The 22,182-nt window shown below is 38.2% G+C and overlaps 1 protein-coding gene across 2 annotated transcripts; it reads right to left on the minus strand.

The window, feature by feature from the left end:
• Window positions 1–10,048: 10,048 nt before the first annotated feature.
• LOC125291090 (NEDD4-binding protein 2-like 1) lies at window positions 10,049–17,791 on the minus strand. 2 transcript variants are annotated; one of them, XR_007192917.1, is made up of 6 exons: window positions 17,456–17,791; window positions 17,008–17,126; window positions 11,197–11,285; window positions 10,853–10,929; window positions 10,436–10,512; window positions 10,049–10,312 (listed from the first exon to the last, which is right to left on the minus strand). XR_007192917.1 is itself a non-coding variant. In XM_048237635.1 (5 exons), the coding sequence occupies exons 1-5, from the start codon at window positions 17,524–17,526 to the stop codon at window positions 10,165–10,167; spliced, it is 504 nt and encodes a 167-aa protein (XP_048093592.1). In that variant the 5' UTR covers window positions 17,527–17,787; the 3' UTR covers window positions 10,049–10,164. The 2 variants fall into 2 exon arrangements, 1 of the variants encoding a protein (XP_048093592.1); XM_048237635.1 differs by lacking the exon at window positions 10,853–10,929 and having other exon boundaries at window positions 17,456–17,787.
• Window positions 17,792–22,182: the final 4,391 nt, after the last annotated feature.

Raw genomic sequence — 22,182 nt, forward strand, 5'->3', positions numbered from 1 at the left:
ACACATTTGTTACTTTTTAAAACCTTTGTCTTGTTTCATAATTTTCATGGCATTAAAGTTGCTGATAGAGCACATCAATTAAGCTATACTTTAAAATAAATATAATTTCTTAAAATATTAATTAAGTCATGGATTAACCTAACAATTAATTGATTAATTAATATTATTAAAAACATATTCAAAGAACCTCTTATCGGTTTTAGATAGAACCATTTTGTTTAGGCTTTAAAGAACCCTTAGGGGTTCCTTTGATGAACCCTTCAAAAAGGTTCTATATAGAACCATTTAGGGGTGCCATATATGAAGCATGCAATAGAACCATTTTTGGTTCTATATAGTACCTTTTTTTCTTAGAGTGTATAGTTTGCCAGGTTTAAAAAAGTTATGAGAGGAAAATATTTTTATTTGGTGTGAAACACACACATACCTGTTTTTATGCTTTTCATTTGTTTTATAATTTGTATTAATATTTATTTTATCATTATTTTATTTATAAGCTAAGGTTGCTAGCACAGGTGTCTAAAACTAGATAAAAACACTTGCACTTTCTGTTTGCAGTTGTGTGTGGTATTTGAAAAAAAGAATATTGCATTTTCAGAAATAGCCGGCCCTCCAATCAGATGACGTTGGCAGAATTGGCCCCCAGCTCATTTGAGTTTGAGACCCCTGTATTAAACAGTCAGCCTAAGTGGATGGTCTGATGTGTGTAACTGTCTTACAAATCAAAAAAGGGGAAACTGTCTTGCAGTCCATTGCATTGACAATAAGAACAAAAGCGATGTTGAACACCATAACGTACCATTCGGGCGTATGGATACATGTGCCAAAGGGGCATGTTGGGGTTGTTGATGATGACTGGATCCACTCCTCTTTCTATATTTTCTAGGGCTGTCATAATGTTAGTTAGATAGTTAGTTTATTGCCCCTTTGGGAAAGTTCATGTTAACAGGTCTGTACAGATTTGCACATCTTCACACTCCTTCACATCAGATCACATTGCACTACAGTGGAGTTGGAGACATTGCATGAAGAAGACTTCAGACATGAAGCTTACATGAAAAACACACAACATAGATTTTGAAAACAACACAGAAACATGTTCAGTCAATTAGTTATATTGGTGGATGAGTTTACTGTATTATCCATGAAAATAATGTGCACCATCAATCTCAATGGCGAATATATTAGATAACATACAGTGAGGCCTGTCTTTGTATGTGTGCGTGCATGAAGCTTACATGAAAAACACACAACATAGATTTTGAAAAAACACAGGCACATGTTCAGTCAATTAGTTATATTGGTGGATGAGGGTTTTTTAAAAATATTTTCTAGGGCTGTCATAATGTTAGTTAGATAGTTAACAGGTCTGTACAGACATGCATCCCCACATCCCACTTCACATCAGATCACATTGCACGACAGTGGAGTTGGAGATATCACATGAGGAAGAATTCAGACATGAAGTGACATATACATGAAAAACACACAACATAGATTTGGAAACAACACAGGCTCTACACATATAACACACGTTATTAATATAGGCTACTTTTCGCAAACTGGCCCTAATATAGGATAGGCCGCTGACAAGCAACAAACAAGATAAAATTCTCATTTTCTATATAAAACCTATAGGCTAAATGTCACCAGTTTTGATATAATTATTAAATGGTCTTACCTTTACTGCGTGCCCACATATGTGCCTTGTGAAGATACTTAGGAATGATCTGAGAATTGTAATACTTGCGAAAATAAGCAAAAGTACTGATGATCACTCCTGTCCGCCTCTTCAGTTTCCTATCAGACATAAATGAAGGTGAAATGTAAGTCAACATAGGTCTATTCTACTGCATCACAAGTTTCAGTTTCATTTTCCTGACACCACCGTTATGTTTCGAAGCCTACTCCTGGCTTTAAGATCATGTATTTCATTAACGATATTCACTCAGGTGTCGCCGTTATTAATAGCCTATTTAGCTTGGAAAAAGAGAAGTAAATTTGGATCACTTTTTCGTATAGCATTTTTGAGAGTTTGTGCTTTTAAAAGATTTGTAAAATATAATTACACTTTTTACCTTGCTTGCTCACCCTTTAGGGTACATAGAATAGAGTACATAGAATGACTGTAAATGGTCCTACGATTGCGTTTGTTTTGGTACATCAATGGTTAACCACCGTTGTGTTTGGACGCCTACTAAAACACAAACGTGTTCTCCTTTTTAATAATTTCTTATTAATTTATCTTTATCTCAACGAGATTGATTATACACGCTCTGATCACCGTAGCTTGGAAGAGGATACGTGTAAATGTGGCTCACTTTTACGTCTAACTTTTTTGAGAGTTGGTGCTTTTAAAAAGATCTTAAAAAATCATTAAAATCTTTACCTTGCTTTGCCTCCTCTTCCCGCATAGGGTAAACCCCTGAGGATGTAAATGTTTTTACGTTTATTTTGGTACATCATTAGGACAATCTCCAGCTATTTTTCTGCTCTCAACTAAAGTGGCACTTTCAACTGTATGGGCGTGGTATTTTGTTGTTACAATACTCTAGCCACTGTCAGTCAAGGAAGTGATCAAGTGGGCTAAGCTAAACAATATAAAGGCTAAAGTAAGATGTATCCAGGCTAACTGATTTTTTCTTTTTTTAAAGTATGTTTAAAATAGCTAATTTCGACTGGTCCATGTGGCATATTGCATTTCAACTTATACCATGGTTGAAGTTATTCGAGTTTAAGTTATTTATTTGTCACATAGCCTATTTAAGTAGGCTACAATATGTAGTTAAATGCCTAGTCATCTGACTTAAATGACTGTACAGCATTTATATGAATGTACATAAACAAATAATACATAAATAAATAAATAAACAAAGGGTAAAAAAGACCTACTAAATTGTCATTCTCCACATTACTGTAAGCAGAAGGAATGAAAGCAAGCAGAGGACAATGGACATGAATGCATAAGATCTCTTTCCAGAAAGCTTTACTTGGAAAAAACATAATTAGTTAAGCTATTCGAACTGACACATAAACATAGGCTAACATCAGATGGCATAGGCTAGGCCATAAATGTTTTCAATATATATATATATACATCTGGAAGACTGGTGTGCACGTTTTTTTGCGCGTACGATCATTTCAGAAATGATCTAAGATCAAATGAAGGATGGTTTCTACGCAACATTTTTATAAATGAGGCCCCTGGGGTCCACTCTCTTGCCTGGTAAGAACAGGAACTTTAGCTTGTGTGGGGAAAAAAAGCGAAGCATTTGCTACGAAATGCTCTTAACAATGGACTTGACAGAAACAGTATTTTTTTTTTACTGTGATTCAAACATACAGAACACCAACCTGAAATAATTCACAAAACTGGAAAATGATTTACATGACACAAGAACCTCATACAATGTTCCTACGGGAAGCTGTAATGTGCAATATTTATTTTTGCATGCACACACACGCCCTCGCACACACACACACAGAGGTGGACGAAGTACACAATTCCTTTACTTAAGTGAGATACACCATTTCAAATATTACTCCAATACAAATGAAAGTTGCTAAGTCAGATTTTTTACTTAAGATGAAGTACAGAAGTACTTGCTTTTACAAATACTATATAAAAATTTATACTATGTAAAAATAGTATTCAGAAGAACAAGCATTTTTCCTTTTTAATGTTTTGAAATTTAATATGTATTTGGTCATTACAGTTTTTCTTTTTGCTTTTGATCTGCTTAAGGATACTGGGATCCACTTGGTCTTCATGGACACTTTCTTTGCACAGCAGAAGTCATCTCTTGCGAATGTGTTCACACGTTTTCTTTGGGTTCACAGTTCTAACACGCTTCTGCAAAATAGTTAACACAGATGTCATTCAAAGTCCCCAAACTCTGTTGGTTTCCCTGTGCTAAACAAAAGGAAAACATATTTTCACAGGTGGTAGAGATTCCTTGCACAAGTCTGAATCTCTAATACACCTGTGTAAAACTCCTTAGCACAATTCTTCAATCAGCAATCATTCATTATCCATAAGAGATGCCATGTCTGTTCTGTGTTGCTATTTGCAATTAGGCTATGGATCTAAGGCACATTTAGAGAAATTATTGTTTAGCCTATTTGGTGAAGAAAACTAGCCTGGCGAGCCAGACCCACATTAAAATGTAGGGTCTGGGCACTCACCGTTCGCAGTCCTCAGTCCGAGGGGCGGGATAATCAGTTGTCTTTCAAATTCCCTCTGCACTAATAGGACTTTTAATAGGATATTTGTTTTCAAGTAGCAGGGAATTCAAGCCAAACCGTTGCAACTCTGCCATCAATCATTATGTTAAGCCCACCAAACGACTCTATACACGATTTCAATGCCTGATTAAGTTTCGATTTCTGGAGCTCACAAGCCAACGGAGAGTTGCTAGACTAGCCCTGGTAGCAAATGTAATTTGCTGCCGCTAGGGGCGCGTCTAGATTTCTAGGCTAGAAGAAAACAGTATAAAAGGTGTTTACTGTAGGTCTATTTTGATGAAGTTGTAGTTCAATCAAATTTGTCTTGTGCTTACTGTAGGTCTTACATGTCAATGACAGTTACATCTTGGGAGGAATGAATACAATTATGTTTTATTCAGTTCATTTAGTCTTTTCTGATTTTTGATACCAGAAAAATGAGAAAGAAATGGAACAGACATAGCAAAAATGCTCATTTTGAGAACTATATTTTGCATTTTGTTGACTAGTGTGTAATGATTAAAATCACACAGTGATTGACGACAGGATGTGTTGTTTGAAGGCAAGATTTGCTTTTGCTGCATGTTTTAAGTGTTTTGAGAGAGTAACAGCCTTTTGCTAGCGAAATGTGTCATTTTGGCCTTGTGCTTTTGTTCAGACATGGGTGTTAACTGTTTTGAGAATGTGATGTCAGAGTTGGCACAAGCATCAAAACGATCGAGAAAAACTGTAATAGGGTATACATCATTTGGTCGGTCATAGAACTTGAAGAGACCTTTAGTTCACAAATCTAAAACATTTTCACTGCCAAATACAAAACCAGATAACTCAATTAGAAGTAGATTATTTATTGTTTAATAATGTAGGCTAAAGATCTAGCTATGTGGTGAATGTCAGGTGATTTGTCTAATTTCATTCCAATTTCGCAATGATTGGAGGATAGCCTGGTTAACACCAGACCACTTTTCAAATCTCAACTGCTAACAGGTTCGTCTGGGTTCTCCCAGGCTACATGGAGGATGTTCTGATTAAGAATCTGTTGTCACCATCATTACCACAGCCAATTCAGCCAAGTTCAAATTGAACTATTGAAAAAAATAACTTCAAGATGGTCTAGAGTCAAAAATATGGTATTTGTCTTTCAAATGTAGTGAAGTACAAGTCACAAGTTTCCAAAAATATTAATACTCAAGTAAAGTACAGATACTCAAAAAGCATACTTCAGTACAGTAATCAAGTAAATGTACTTAGTTACTGTCCACCTCTGCACACACACACATACACCCACACACACACACTGTAGGAACAGAAATTGTCTAGAGATCAGAGAAATGAAGTCTCAGCCAGTCGGGAGTTGAGTCAGAAGTCTCAGAGATCTATTCACGGAATCCGGAGACCTGCGTTGTGTAGCTAACAGACGCAGTCTGATATTACAAAGCAAGGACACACTTCTACCTCTTGACAAGACAGACAAGACATCTCCATTAATGGTACGCAAACCATTTTACGACCTGGTTACTCAAGAAGTTAACCATATCTATAAGGTTGTATCCCCTAACGACCGACATCTGTGGAATCCAGCCAAGATTGACCCCAAGGCAGTAAATAAGGCCTGGGGCGCCAGCCTGCGGAGCAGAGGCCTGGCCGTCCTTCTCTAAGGCACACACAAGCAGCATGGTTTCACAAACACCTTGAACATGGCATTCCACAGATGTTGGACATAAATCTCTCCTTCTATTTTCTGCTTATTGCAGCATTTCCACCCTTAACATGTTCACAGACCACACCAAAGGAGTAAATGGATGAATATACAGTAGCACACACATATGGACCCTTTCAAGAGAGTTCCATTATCAGCATCATAGTTGGCCCCACAAGACTTCCGTTTTAACATTCCATATATTATCTTAATGCAGAGGAAGTAGATTGGGACCCAAATAGAACGTTCAAGCATTGTTTTTGTTTTTATTGTTGAAAGGGTCCATACTGTATGGCGCTCATCTTTAAGGCCAAAATTTCTTACTACAACACACACACACACACAAACACACACTCTCCTACACACTTGCATGGGGAGACCTCCCTTTGAACTTTTATACAAACATCTTCTCTCCTTTAAAATATGCATTTGTTAATAAATAGTTCTAATACAATTTACTGTAAATACAACAATGCATGCTTGGCAGTTTAAACTGACACAATACTATACATTAGAAAGCAACTCATGAGTAAAAAGGGATACTGTCATAACACTTGAATCTATTCACTTCTACAATAGTTTGTCCATGTGTCCTATTCCTTTGTAAAATATTGACATGAGTGCTGAATATCAGCCTAATTGTCGAGTAGCATGGAGTGAATATTCACAAATAAATGATATGTTACAATACAGTGTTGAACCTATGAACTGGTGAAAAGTTGTTTCACAAGAAAACAAGTTCACAGCCTGGACATTTAGCCTACATGTAGGAGCCTTTTATGCTACAACATTCGTGTGAGTTGAGTAAATACAGTAGAAGGCCTTACATCAAGAGAGTAGCATTGCACGATTCCCCAGGACAGTTTCAGCAGAGTCAGCAATGGCCAGAGATCAGATCAGTCCCTCTTATCAGCCTTTTCCTCACCAAGTCTGCAGCATTTCTTTTCAGTAGCAAAGTCACAAAAAACTCGACACTCCTGCCTTAATGTAGTAAATATAAACTTTAAATAGAAACAGGGTTCTAAATTAACTTTTTCTAAAGTTACCAGTCAATCAGAATTTCCATTAGCCATTTTTTTCCCAGTGAAAATAAGAGAAATTATGAGTGCCACTGAATGCATTTGATCATTTTATTAACATTGTTGACATGAATACAACAAAAATACACAGAAAGTGCAAGCATTTCATTTCAAGTCTGGGATCTATCTATCTATTTATCTATTTCTTTGTTGATATCCTCATCCTCTGCCTCGTTCTTCTTCTCTGATGCTGAGTCGCCCAAGTGAAAGTTTAAAATCAACCACAGAGGAACGGAGAGAAGCTCATGTCACAATTTTTGGAATGCGCTGTCTGACCTGAGGGTCAAGCTATGTCATGTTTTAGGCCATATGTTAACTGTCACACCCTGTAAATGTATTATTTGCATTAGAAATTGAATTGGTATGTGTTTATTGAACCCTTTCTTGCAACAAACATGGTACAAAATCATCTAGGTTTAATTTGATTTTAGTGTATTTTAACAGTTAAAGGTTACAAGTCTGGGTTGGGGACAAGCTCAAAACAGCCAAATCCACTGATAAAAGCCCCTCTAAGAGCAGTAAATCAGAATATATAGGCATGATTATTCTTTTATAGGATGCTGGTGATCTGGCCTTTGCAAATTGACATGATTGAAACAAAAATATTATATTTTTCCACAAAAACAACCACAAGGACATAAAAGTGCCCAGAGTTGGAGAAACACCCATGAACAGAAAGATTTGCCACAAAATAGTCACTGTGAAAGAGGTACCTCTCTGTCCCTCTTAAGTCTGTTGTGTATGGTGGTCATTCAACTGCTGAAGAAAATTAATAGTATTCACCAGAATATTGACCAGAACACACTTCTGGATATGTCCAATAACTAGATTCGGGAAATTCTGAATGAGCTCAATGCAACTTTTGGCATCAGAAGTGATACATTACATTACATTACATTACATTACATTTGGCTGACGCATTTTTAGCCAAAGCGACTAACAACATGGTAAACAGTTTAAGTTTTAGAGCAATTCTCAACAATTTTAGGACAATTTACCAGAATGACATGGACATCATCCTCAGGAAGTGAATATTCACCAGATTTTTCGGAGGTGTTTACAAGGAGCTCACTCAAGACTGTGGGTTTGAAAATGTGCTCTCTGCCCTGAAATCACAAAATCCATCTTTAACATCTTCTCTGGTAGAAAAATTGACCAAAGCGATTGTAAAGACATGTAGCCAAACGAGCACACCAGCACCTGCATGTCTTCCTCCAAATCAAGATGCACTTGGACCCAAGAAAAAGAGGAAAAGACAAGGAACAACATGTTTCCTTTCGGCTGAAGATGCCAAAATTCAACTAGAAGGTAGAGTGTCATGCCTATCATTTATCATTTAGTTCATTAAGTACTGTACAATAAAGCATACATTACAATACCCAGTTCTATGGTATATCTTTTAGTTATTATATATGTTCTTCAGAAATCAAGGAGAGGAGAACTCAGCGAATGCGATGTCCTTATCACAACCAGGTGTGCTGTGGCCTAACCCAAGGTGCTTGACACTTCACGCTTAGCACTGTGTCCAGTGCGTACTTTTTCTTTCAAATTGTCTTCTTTAGTGCTCGTGTAAAAACATGTAGTTCAACTGTAGTCTATGCGGAAATTAATTGAGTTACCCACCCTGAGGTGAATTAACGTATGTTGCACCGACACTGAAAAAAGTGATGTGCTCACATGGCATAAGTTGCTAGCGATGGGGGTGAGACTGCCACTTGTTGTTTGTGATATGAAATTCTACACTGTAGGCTTAGGCCTATACATTTAGTTCATTAAACGTTGCTGTGGAAATTCCACTGATGCCCCTGATGTGTATAAAATATGTATTTTGAAATGTAAAGAATAAAGGCATACATCCTAAATCAATTAAATCACACAAAAAATGTCCTATTGGAGAAAAGGTCTCGAAGAACTTTTTGTGACTATCCCATAACTTTTGACTGATCTTCAATTGCAACTTGTTGTGTCCAACCTGCCTTGTTGTGACTCCAACTAGGCTATAGTGTTAGTGTATAGGGCAGTTCCGCACAAAACTGTCACATCCATAACACCAACACAATGCCATGGTATTTAGTTAGCGTTATGGACGTGACAGTTTTGCGTGGAATTGCCCTATAGCATTATAGTAAGCCTACTCTTCTCTGACTAGTATAGGCCATAGATCTGTGCTTTTGGAAGTTTTCTGACAGGAAAATAACCATTCATGTTTTTCATTAAATATAACCTATAGAAAGACTTCAGATGTTGATATGATTCTGATATGCTAAGCACATTCATTGGTGGTTTAAGGAATTACTTTCCACAACAACAATTAAACAACAGAAGTTATACAACCTGACTCCATCCATTTCATAAGTAGCCTACAATCCAATGGTTATAACTTAGAGCGTTTCTTGACCATAAGATAGGCCTACACTGTAATGTTGGCTCTATAACTCTTGGCTCTATAACATAACTCTTTAACGTGGATTTAAAAAAGCAATACATGCTGTGAAAATTCAAAGATGGAGACAATGTAATCCACATAACCATTATTGATGTATGTAACTATAACTATAACTATAAGTATCACAATAACCTTTATAAATGAAGAGTTTGTATCCTACAAGACTATGTGATATTAACTAATCTGTGATATTAAGAGACACAAACTGCACATTCTTCTTGGGCCTGTTTTTAGAAGCTCAAGGTCACAAACCCACAATTAATGACATCAGACTGAGTCTCTCCTTCCAGAGGTCAGAACTCATAGCTGACCTGATAAAGATGTTTTGTGCTTAACAGTGAATAGTTTCTCCAACACAACTGAACATGCTGTAATGTAAGTCCTTAGAGTATTAAAGAAAGACTACGTTCCGTGAGTTTACAATCTAGATGATCTAGCACCTCAGCATATTCAGTGCATTGACAAATAAAAAATACTTTTCATTGCAAAAACATATACCTACCTGGGCCTTTGTTCTTCATAACATTCTTAACTACACAAGACACAGACTGCTTATAAGAACATGTGAAGTAAGAAAATATGGATGGCAGTAAACATGGGTTGTTTAAAAAGTCACAGTTTATTTCTTTATGAATGATGCATGATATCATTCCTTTTCATGACATAATAATTCACCCCATGAAGGAAGTGGAATATAGAAATTTCCCTCTGCAGGGTCACCAGTCATTAGATGTCATTTCCTTACTACCAATCCATCTATATTGAGAATACTCGTCATACAGAACGTCATAGACATGTCGTACTGGCTCATATGACTCCTTCATGTCTTCCAGTATTGGTAGTGGAATTGTACCGCCACCTCTCCTGTAGAAAACAATTTATTATGCGACATAAATTGAAAGAATACCACCAAACTAAAAAAAAAAAATATCAGATAATTCAAAATAGTACATTGTACTGTACATGGTTGACCAGACATGGGCTCACCTTTCTAATTCCTCAAGAGGAACATCCCAGGTGTCTTCCGTTTCAATGAATTCAATCCAGTAGCCACGAAAAAAAGCCTACCCATCAAACACAATATATTAGGAAAGATTTATCTTATGTAGTAAGTAACCATTTATTTTTTTGTGTCCAGTTTCCTAAATAGGGATCAGGCATAGCCAGATACTACACCAGAACTTCAGTAAAGGTCTCCAGTGAGATTTTAGACTTGGCTTAATCCATGTCCTCCCAACTGGCCCTAATTATTTAAAATAGACTAATATGTTGTTGCTGTTGGCTCTATACAACCTTTATGCATTACAACCATGAAATCACCATACTAAATGGGCCAGGGGAAAAAAAAAATTAATAATAATATAAAAATAAAATAATATAAAAAATATAATAATGACAGTCTACATTTGTTTTAAATGGATTGGATCCGTTTAGTAGCTCATGTCCCAAGCTCAGCTCATGGCTGAGCATTGTGGAGAAATCTAAATGGAGACAGTTACAAGTTACATTCAGTTCAGTTACATTCTAACATCATATAGAGATGAGCCACGGATCATTTATCTGAACAGAGGCCCACACACACTGTCTACAAACAAATCAGTTTAAACAGTCAGCCTAAGTGAATTACCTGAATAGTGTGATGTGTAGGCAAATGGTTAAATTGTCTTACAAATCAAAAAGGGGAAACTATCTTGCAGTCCATTGCATTGACAATAAGAACAAAAGCGATGTTGAACACCATAACGTACCATTCGGACGTATGGATACATGTGCCAAAGGGGCATGTTGGGGTTGTTGATGATGACTGGATCCACTCCTCTTTCTATATTTTCTAGGGCTGTCATAATGTTAGTTAGATAGTTAGTTTATTGCCCCTTTGGGAAAGTTCATGTTAACAAGTCTGTACAGATTTGCACATCTTCACATTCCTTCACATCAGATCACATTGCACTACAGTGGAGTTGGAGACATCGCATGAAGAAGACTTCAGACATGAAGCTTACATGAAAAACACACAACATAGATTTGGAAAACAACACAGAAACATGTTCAGTCAATTAGTTATATTGGTGGATGAGTTTACTGTATTATCCATGAAAATAATGTGCACCATCAATCTCAATGGCGAATATATTAGATAACATACAGTGAGGCCTGTCTTTGTATGTGTGCGTGCATGAAGCTTACATGAAAAACACACAACATAGATTTTGAAAAAACACAGGCACATGTTCAGTCAATTAGTTATATTCACTCACTAAAATAATACACTCACTCACTAAAATGTTTGGCTTGTGCGCTAAATCATGTGCTCATTTTAATTATTGTACAATGAGTGTAGAATTGAATAAAGTAAGTGCACTATTTACTAAAAAGGTAGGTAACTCAGCTTAGGATGGTCTGGGGGCATGCTCCCCCCAGGAAATGTTAAAAAAAAAAAAAAAAAAAAAGACTTCTGGTGAGTTTTTTGGGAAAGAAGCATTAACCTTTTGAGACCTTGAATTTGTTATTGTAAACTATACATCCTATATCTTGTTTTTGTTTATTTTTCAGGACAGTCTGGGATTTGTACCCATCTGGGAAAGCCTATGTCTCTAATGTCAGCCTTTATATCAAGGGGAAACAATTTGTGTTTTTATGTCACCAGGAAGCATGTCAGTAGAAATAACTTTTCATATTTAGGCGGGATAGATTGGAATCTTGAAATATAATAATCTTGACGGTGGGATATTCTATGGCTCACCAATTTACGAGATGTATATGTATGCCTACTGAGTGAGACAGATATTGTATTTATTAGGCTAATTGTTTTATTCATTTGAGTAGCCTATTGTCACTGAACCATTGGACCAAGAATGTGCATGCCGAGACCAACTTTTGATTTATTTTTTTTATAAGGACAGCAAGTTCATTATTTTGACATTATGGTGGTTGTAGTGCGGCAGGTTAAGTCCATATTCCAGGACAATCATTCACTTTGTGATACAAGCACCAAAATTGGCATGAATAATCACTAGAACCTACTTTTTGAGGAAAGCACATTAGCCACCTGAAAATCCAACATGGCGGCCACATCAAATGTAAGAAAAACGTTTTTGCTGTAGAACTTGAATGGCTGGGCGTATGTACATGATCTAGGCATCAATGTATTTTAACATGGCAAAATAAATGGTGCGAGAGAAATCTATTTCAAGGCTAGTTTCCAAGATAGCGGCCAGAAATAGTTGGACTGCACTCGAAAATCGTTTATCGAAGCTCACTCTCGAATATTGTTGATCCTCTTTCTCACTCAAATATCATTTATTCTCTCTCTCGAATATCGATCAAGGCCATTCTTTAAGTTGGGAAGACTGGTGTGAGAACAGGCAGATGAAGAGAGCACAGTTTCAATTCTGGGAGCTTGTGATGTCAATGCAATTGGTGATGTTCTCTTTGATCAGGTCTTTCAGAGAAGCAAACTTCACTTTGTATTGTCAATCATTGTCTGCACTCATCCCCTTCTTCTTTGCAAACAATAATGTCAACTATGCTAGATGGCTTTCCATACACCTTAGAGACATTATCTCTTTACAACAAACACATCCTCAGTTGGCCAATGAATTTCAGGAAGGGAACTTTGTGGTCCACAAGACCCACAGTTTTCCGGATTGGCTTTTGATCAAGCCCATGCACAGGCCAATGCAATTGTCAAAGGTGATGGTGGTGCCATTGGGATAACTGAGAACCCATCAGCCCTAATGCGATGGATGGTATCTGGACCAGAGTTTAGTTATTTGGTTTCTCAGTATGAGTCTGCATCTCAGGCCAAAGTAGCTAGTGAAGATGTCGGACACCATGAACAGACTAACCAGTCTCGGAAATCCTTCACACAAGGTCCAGAAGTTGTTTGGTGTGATAAAGGATCTGGGCAACCCTTTTTAGTAGGAGTCCAGAGATCTTCTCACGCTAGAGTCAAAAGCCATTGCACACCCTAGTGCCGCTGAGCTTGTTGGCCCTCATCTTGAGAAAGGTACGGTTTCTTCCAAAGACTTTTTCAATGGTTTGGGTGAATAAGTGTTGTGGAAAAAGTCCACTTCCGAATCCAATTGTCCAATTAACAATTACCACTTGACTATTTAGTCAAGTCAAGTCAAGTCAAATTTATTTATATAGCACATTTCAAAGCAATAGCATTGCACCAAAGTGCTTTACATAAAATAATAATAATAAGAAGAAGAAGAATAGTAATAATACATACGTACATACATATAAACATATAAAACAAGGGAGAGGTGAGGGGGTCAGGGAGTGTTAAAAGCTAGGGAGAAGAGGTAGGTCTTTAGGTTGGATTTAAAACTACTACTAATAGTGGGGCAGGATTTCACAACATCAGGAAGGCTATTCCAAAGCTGGGGAGCATAGACAGAGAAACTCTGTCACCTTTGGATTTAAAAGAGGCAGAAGGAACATAAAGAAGACACTGGGAAGATGATCGAAGAGGTCTAGGAGGACAGTAAGGAATTTAAGACTTTCTGAAGACTGTTGATCTTTATTCTCCATATTGCTATGATAGTACAGCCCAACCAAAGTCCAGACCAACCATCAAAGCAATAGGGAGGAGATGTCATCAGCTGGGGCATCAGCTGGGGCTCCCGACGAGATCTGTCTACGGATGGCTATACACTATATTTTCTACCCCTCGCCCCTCGAGAAGAGCCGCCTTCTTGCGCCATCCCCAAAAAACACTTTTCACCAATCAGCATTAAGCAGGGTCGCTTACATTGGTGGAAACCATCTTCCCATAAACTATATGCAAACCTGTCCAATGCATAGGAAACATATGTAAAATAGTGGTTTTCTGGTTCTTTCCAGTTTGGGGAAATAAGGCCTTCTTATCTGATTCTCTAGCTGGAGAGGCCCTAACTCATAAGACACAGCAGCCTCCTACTCCCTATCCTGTCCGGTCCTCACCAGCTTGATAACACCCCGTCTCCCTTGACCATGTAAGGAGGGGATCCTCTCATCCTGGTACCCCCAGTACTTTTCCACTCACCCCACTCCTCTGGCCTACACAGGATACCATGACCTCACACTGCTCACAGCAAATGCAGTGACATTAAGACTCATGGCTTCATAAACCCTTATGAAACCCATGATTACATCCCTTTTAAATCATGAAAATCCACCATCAAGCTTCCTTCTACATACCAATTAAAAAGAACAACACTGACTTCTTTCGCCAAGAGTCAGACTCAGGTACAGGTGACCATAAGAAGTAAATTCTTTAAACATGAAAACTAGTCTTTCCCTGCATCATTGAGCGACTCCGGAAAACCCCACATGGGTCATAAGTCGAAGCTTGTCAACATTCTGGAAACTCTTATTTCTCCTCCAGACAAAGGATGAGTCTTCTCTTGTTTATTCATTGTCTCGACCTTGACCTGTTTGGATGGAAGCAGAGGTCCTATGATGCCATTCCACCAACAAGGGCATCTCTTGCTAAGCATGTGAAGTGTGCAACCTATCAAGCTGTCTGTATTTGGGCCCAGGCAAGTATATATCAAATGAATATGGAGAGCACTGCCAACTGGGGTTGGAGGAAAGAAGGTGACATTTGGCAAGTAGTGTGGATGACACTCCCACCAATTGCTGAGAGCTGTCAACAATTTACTAAATGTGTCAAGATTGAATGTCTGAAGATGTTAATGCTACCGCATTAGTCTTGAGTGTACTCTGTTGTGTGCCTACAAATGCAATGATTAAATTAATTTGTAATGCAGACATTCTGATATGGCTAGCTACAGAGCAGAGGCATCACTGTTACTGGGGCCCTGTCTCTTTCCCACACATTTCCTGTTAGTCTTTGTTGTTCTATTGAGGTAATACATGGTACACACACACACACACACACACACACACACACACACACACACACACACACACACACATATATAATAATATATATATATATATATATATATATATATTATTATATATTATTATATATATATATATATATATATATATATATATATATATATATATATATATATATTTAAACAAAAACATGCACTTTCTTAGCCCCCTGCCCCTTCTGAAGTTCAGTTTAAACTAGTGATCATTTCCCGATCCAGCCCTTTCTCTCTTTCCTGCTAATGTCCTGTCAATCTGCACTATTGTATTGAAATTATTATATATAACATTAACATAACATAACAACCAACATGTGTTTTATTAACAAAAAACAATTTAATTATGCTAAAATTAGTACTAAAATGTGCTATTTTTCCCATTAATTGCATCTATCTTCATAATTTAACACATTCTTTGACATTTTATTGTAGAATTGGAAAGTCTACCCTTGGACCCTTTTACCTATATTTAGATATCAAGATCCTCAAAATGTGATTATTTAATCCCAATCCAAGTCAAAAACCAAGTATAATGGCTTTCAATGGTGGCCATCTTGGAAAATGGCAGCCATATTGGATTTTTTGCGTGGCTAATGTGCTTTTTGGATAAAGTGGGTCCCAAAGAATATTTGTGCCAAGTTTGATGCTTGTATCACAAAGTGAACGATTGTTTCACTAATCTGCCGCACTTGGCAGCTCATTGTGGGGACCTGATGAACACGCCGCTAAATAGCACAAACGAGTGCGAAAGTTGCAGCCTTGACGACAGGGAAAGTGCAGGCAGCGACGAGAGTGATTGGTCGTATAAAATGAACGTTGCTGATGTCTGGGTTACACAAAGCTACAACGACACAATCGTTATGTTTTCTTGATGACCGACAGTTTAGTTTAGTTTATAAATAAAAAATAATTTTGCCATAAAGTAGCCTAGGCTAGGCCTAGCATTACAAGTGTTCGTAGAAAGGCGTGATTTACACATACTGTTAAAGTGCCATAAGTAGGCTGGTTTACCAAATGACAGACTTACTGAATAAAAAGAATTTTGGTGCAGTTTTGACATCTTAAACGTGTAACCCCACACAAGCGCACAAGCATAACGTGGTTGCAGGGAGCATGGGCGGATTATGAACTTTCGGGCCCCTGGGCCCAGATGTATTAAGGGCCCCCCACTTATTGTCGTATATGTGGGAGGGGGGGTTTGGGGGTCCTTCCCCAGAATTTTTTTAATTTGTTTGATGTGATTTCCTGTATTCTGGTGCATTTTGGGGATGGCCAATACTAAATTCAATCAGATTCATAGCCTACATCCTGATTTGTTTTGAGGCAATGATTCCATGCAAAGGCTTGGGCTTCAGGGCCCCCTGACCCCTTGGGCCCCTGGGCCTGGGCCCGCCCATTGCGTGAGACTTGAGAACCCTGACGAGCCACTGTCACATGAAGAAGAATTCATACATGAAGTGATAAAAAACACAATATAGATTTTGAGTCAACAAAGGCTCTACACATATAAACACACATTATTATTATGTAAGCTGACCCTAATATAGACTACTGTAGCCTATGTAGGCTGACAAGCAACAAACAAGATAATGTAATATTTGCTATATGAAAACCAGTCTGAATGCCACCAACCAGGCTGAATGCCACCAGTTTTTAGAATTGTCTTACCTTCCCTGCGTGCCCACATATGTGCCTTGTGAAGATACTTAGGAATGATCTGAGAATTGTGATATATGCGAAAATAATCAAAATAACTGATGATCTCTCCACCATCCTGGCACACATTCCTAAGACATAAATTGAAGTGAAAAGATAAGTCAGCATAGGCCTACTGTAAGTTTCGGTTTCCTTTTCCTGACACCACTGTTATGTTTGAAAGTCTACTAAAACACAAAAGGGTTCTCCTTTAAGTCTTAATAATAATCTTTATCTTAACGAGATTAACGATACACTCTCTGATGGGGGTCACCGTTATTAATATGCCCGACATGGTTACCCTGTTGAGTTTGGAAGAAGATAGTTACATTTGGCTCACTTTTTCATCTGGCATTTTTTTTAGAGTTGGTGCTTTTAAAAAAAGATAAAAAAATAAAAAAAAAAGAATAAAATGTTTTACCTTGCTTTGCCGGGTCTTCCCGTGTATGGTAAACCCCTGATGATGTAAATGGTCCCACGATTGCGTTTCATTAGGATAATCTCCAGATATTGTTGCTCGCAACTTAATTACATGTAAGTCAAGTACCCCTGACTGCAGCTTGCAGAGCTCAATGTGGGGCGGAGCGCAACGTTGAGCTCAGCCCAAAATCGCCACGTAATTCCCCGTTGACCACTTTGTGTCCGTTTAGTTACTTGGTTTTCATATTGTCTAGGGAGCTAAATTTTTCTTAAGGAAGAATGTATAACTCTATAAAAGCGTACTCTCTTTGAACTACTGCACATGTTGATGTCTCTTCCCAGCACAGTCTGCTTACCAAAGATCTTACTGCAGAGCGCATCTCTGGGAACCTGTTAGTAGCCTAGCTTTCTAGAATATGTGCCATAGCAATAGCCTAACGTTATCTTATGCATGTTATCTCTGACTCTGGCCTTCCGGTATTTTCTTTATAGAATAATGTTGTAGCCTAACTGTAGCGAGTCCCAAAGTAGTCCAGGTAAAGTACCTCATTTTGGAACCAAAAATAGAACTCATTGTAAAAGACTTTTTTCTATGAGGTGTCCAGAACAACATACTAAAAGTCCTAAGAAATCCTAGTTGAGGAAATATGTTTAATTCTTATCAATCCAAAATGTGTGCCAGTAAGGCTAGACAACAATACACCCCAATAGCAATGGGCTTATTTTTTTAAAGGGTTACCACATTTGATTTATATATATATGGACTAAAGGGCAATTGCAACAATAAACCTCTTTAGTATCCCTTTTTGCACCTATAATCTATGGTATAATCTATGGTCAACAACCATATGAAAGGTCATGCTAAGAGTAGAGAACATACTGTATATAAATATTTTTTATATACAATAACAAATTATAATATTATTATGAGAGTAGATGTGTTTACTGTCTGGAAATGTCACTGTTTGCAGGTTTTCACCAGCACCATTGAATCCATGGATCATCTGTTGGCAATTTAATTATAAATTCATCCATTTCCTACTGTGTTTAATAATAATGTTGACGATCAGCCTTTATTATCTTCTAGGAGAAATTGTTTTGAACAGCAGGAGACAGAGGATACAGTCGATCCAGACATGCAGCACACATAATTAAGGCTACATTTCCACATGTGCAATTAGGGACAACTAGCCTGACGAGCCAGAGCCACATTAAAATGTAGGGTCTGGGCACTCACCGTTCGCAGTACTCAGTCCGAGGGGCGGGATAATCGGTTGTCTTTCAAATTCCCTCTGCACGCAATAGGACAGCGCTGAGTCCCATGCGTTTTCCCACCAGCGGAGCTAGTTGGCTAGTTCAAACTTTTGCCAACTTAAAAAAAGCTTAACTCGTGTCACGCTGTTGGCCAACAACAACATCCATCTTCTTTGTTTTCAAGTAGCAGGGAATTCAAGCCAAACCGTTGCAACTCTGCCATCAATCATTATGTTAAGCCCGCCTAACGACTCTATACACGATTTGATTGGCCTGATAGAAGTTTAATTTTTGAAATTTCAGTGTGTAATTTCTTCATATACCCTGGTGAGTGAAAGCCATACTGTATACTATACATTCAATATGGAAATATTTTCTGGTCAATCTGTAGGAAGACATTTTTAGCCTTAAAGAGTAGTGCCATATGTGTGATCTATATTTATCCATTTACACTTTTGGTGTTGTTTGTGAGCAAGTTAAACATGGAAATGTGCAAGTAGGCAGAAACGGAGAGAAAAGATTTATGGCCAACATTTGTGGAATGTCTATTCAAGGTATTTGTGAAAGCATGCTGCTTCTGTATGGGCCTTGGAGAGGGTTCTGTCAGGCCCACTCTCAGAAAGTTGGCACCCTAGACTTATTTACTGCCTTGGGGTCAATCTTGACTAGATTCCACGGATGTCGGTTGTTAGGGGATACATCCTTATAGATATAGATATAGATGCCATTAATGGAGATGTAAGCCTGTCAGAAGGGTAGAAGAAGTGCCTTTTTCATTGTAACAGCAGACTGCGCCTGTTAGTGGCATGACGTGAGTCTCCGGTGCCGTGAACAAAAGCTCTCTGAGATTTCTGACTGACTACTGACTCTGCCTGGAAACCTTCTTGAATAAATCCAGAATTTAGGACTGCAAGTGAAACAACAAATGATAAGGATGCAAATAAAAAGCAAATGTGTAGATTTAGTGACTACACTATGCATGCACACACACACACACACACACACACTCATGAACACAAATAAACAAACACATAAAGATACATGCACACACATGCAGGCACACACATAAACACACACTCACACACACACATAAATGTGCGCGCACACATGCACACACACATGAACACTCACACGCATACACACACACACACGCATAAACACAAAAAGACACACACACGCACACAGATATTCGTACGCACGCACGCACGCACATGCACACACACACAGGCACGCACACAAGCACACACAAGCACACATAAACACAATCACGTACATGCACGCATGCACAAACACACCCACACACACAAATAAAACACACACATGCAGGCAAGCAGAAACACACGCACACACACCATTACCCCCACAAACACACTCACAAGCGAAAACTCACACACAGAGAAGCACACATACACAAAAGCAAACGCACAGATGCACACACTCATTTACATACACAAAAGTTGCAAGAGTAGGGGGTGGAGTAGGAGATGGAGACAAATTGACAAGCGTGATTTATTTTTGCAGAGAGAATGTGCTGGACTGAGCGGCAGTAATATTTTGTACCGCTTTGCAGTACATCTAGTCAAAGATTGTAATGGTAGGCTATAGGAGACATGTCAAAACGACTTCCAAACATTAACAAGAATCAAGCGACAATATCAATGAATCAGATAACATTACAGTCGGTCTAAGATAAAAAAAAGTTTACAGTAATCTAAATCGCCGAGTTTAAAATACACTATAACTGGTTTGGCATATTATGTAGGCTATAGGCTACGCATTATAGGTTACCCTAACCAGCCTTTAGAACTAGTATAGGCCTACAGGGAGAGTCTCTTAACCTCTGCGTTTTTTCTCTATAAGTTGAGGATACGCTTTTATAGAGGTTTATTTTTATCATTATTTCCAATGGCTTTTTTAATTGGTAATTCAAGTACAATAAACATGGGTCAAAACCCATCCACGAGGAATCCATCTATGTACAAGATCAGGCGTAATTTTATAGAGTTAAGTATTCTATCTAGAGATTATGTTGAAAAATATTTAACTTGTCCAGTAGGAAACCAGGTAGGCCCTACGGACATGGTAAGCGTGGAAAGACCATAGGGAAAGACATGCTGAATGTGGGCTTGATGCATGACTAAGTGCATTTAGGTGCATTCCTGGATTACAGATTACCTGACCGAGCGGCCACAGTTCGTCAGACTGAAGAACTGTCTCTCTGACACTGTGATCAGTAGCACCGGAGCTCCACAGGGACCTGTGCTCTCGCCAGTCCTGTTCACCCTGTACACAACTGACTTCTGCTACAACACTAAGTCATGCCACATGCTAATAGCTAACAGTCTGTTACAGTAGGCTACTCGGTGACCTTTATCTGATTGAAAAGGTAGGCTATTATATGAGTCATGCTTGCGTGTTCTTGTGCGTATTCACTTCAGTGCACGTTAATGTGGAATTATCGGTTTAATGTGCAGCTGTGGTTGTGTTTTACAGCTGGTGTGAATGTTAGTGCCAGTGCCTATATCATTGTGGTAAATTTCCAACATAAAGTGAAAAGGCCTGAGTACCACTGCAGTAAATCAAGAACATAATGTTCCCTTGAAGGTTCATGCACCCACCTACACGTGGGTTTTGCCACCTCAAACATTGATAGCACGCAATACAGATATTGTTCATCTTTTCGACAAGTCCCCTCTCTGCTCTCACGCACCTCAAAGCATTAATAGCACGCGATCCAGGTATCGTTCACTTTCCATTGACAGGTGAATGACACCTAGGGTTGCCACCTGTGTCTGACAAAAATCCTGGACATTTTGACCATCCAATCGACCTTTTTGTTTGTAAGCAACGGCGCCTTTCGCACATCTAACCCAAGATAAAAACCGTCATTCTAAACGACAATTGTATAGCTAAAATTAGTAAGAATGACAATTTCTAGTTATTTGTTTAGTTAATTGCTTTATTTAATAGCAGACCTTTATTATTTTGTTATATTTTCAACAGTTTTTAGTTGTGGACACCTGGGGGCAGTATTGAGAAAAAAGGGGGAATACATAATTAGGTTCTGCTTTTTTGCTTATGTGGAATAAACTTTTCTTTCTCTGTCTCTCCTTGTCCCACACACTCTCCGTCTCCACTTTACCATTTTTAATGAACCTCCACGGTGCGTGCCCCCACCACCACCACGTTATGCTACGTCATTTTTGTAGAGCCAATAAGGCTGTGCATACGTTTATGGACGTAGGCACGCTTCAATTAAACTGAAATACACATTTTGCGCATCATGTACAAAAATCCCGAGGCGTGAACGTTCACAGAGCCATACATCATACATCACACCTGAAAGGACGCGTTGTGTCAGCAAAAACCGTACATTAAAATGACATATGAGAACACCAAACTCAAAACTGTGCATTAGCCCGAAACATGAGAACACCTTATTTTTTATTGAAAAGTGTCAAAACGAAATCCACT

The sequence above is a fragment of the Alosa alosa genome, chromosome 2 (genome assembly GCF_017589495.1).
Source record: "Alosa alosa isolate M-15738 ecotype Scorff River chromosome 2, AALO_Geno_1.1, whole genome shotgun sequence".
Classification (NCBI taxonomy): Eukaryota; Metazoa; Chordata; class Actinopteri; order Clupeiformes; family Clupeidae; genus Alosa; species Alosa alosa.

Excerpts from the sequence above, each read along its gene's own strand:
- LOC125291090 (XM_048237635.1), bottom strand. The coding sequence starts at position 17,526 with ATGAAACGCAATCGTGGGACCATTTACATCATCAGGGGTTTACCATAC. Across the intron at positions 17,127-17,455 it reads GGAAGACCCGGCAAAGCAAG|GAATGTGTGCCAGGATGGTG; the intron begins GTAAAACATTTT and ends TTTATGTCTTAG. Across the intron at positions 10,313-10,435 it reads CCTCTTGAGGAATTAGAAAG|GAGAGGTGGCGGTACAATTC; the intron begins GTGAGCCCATGT and ends TGTTTTCTACAG.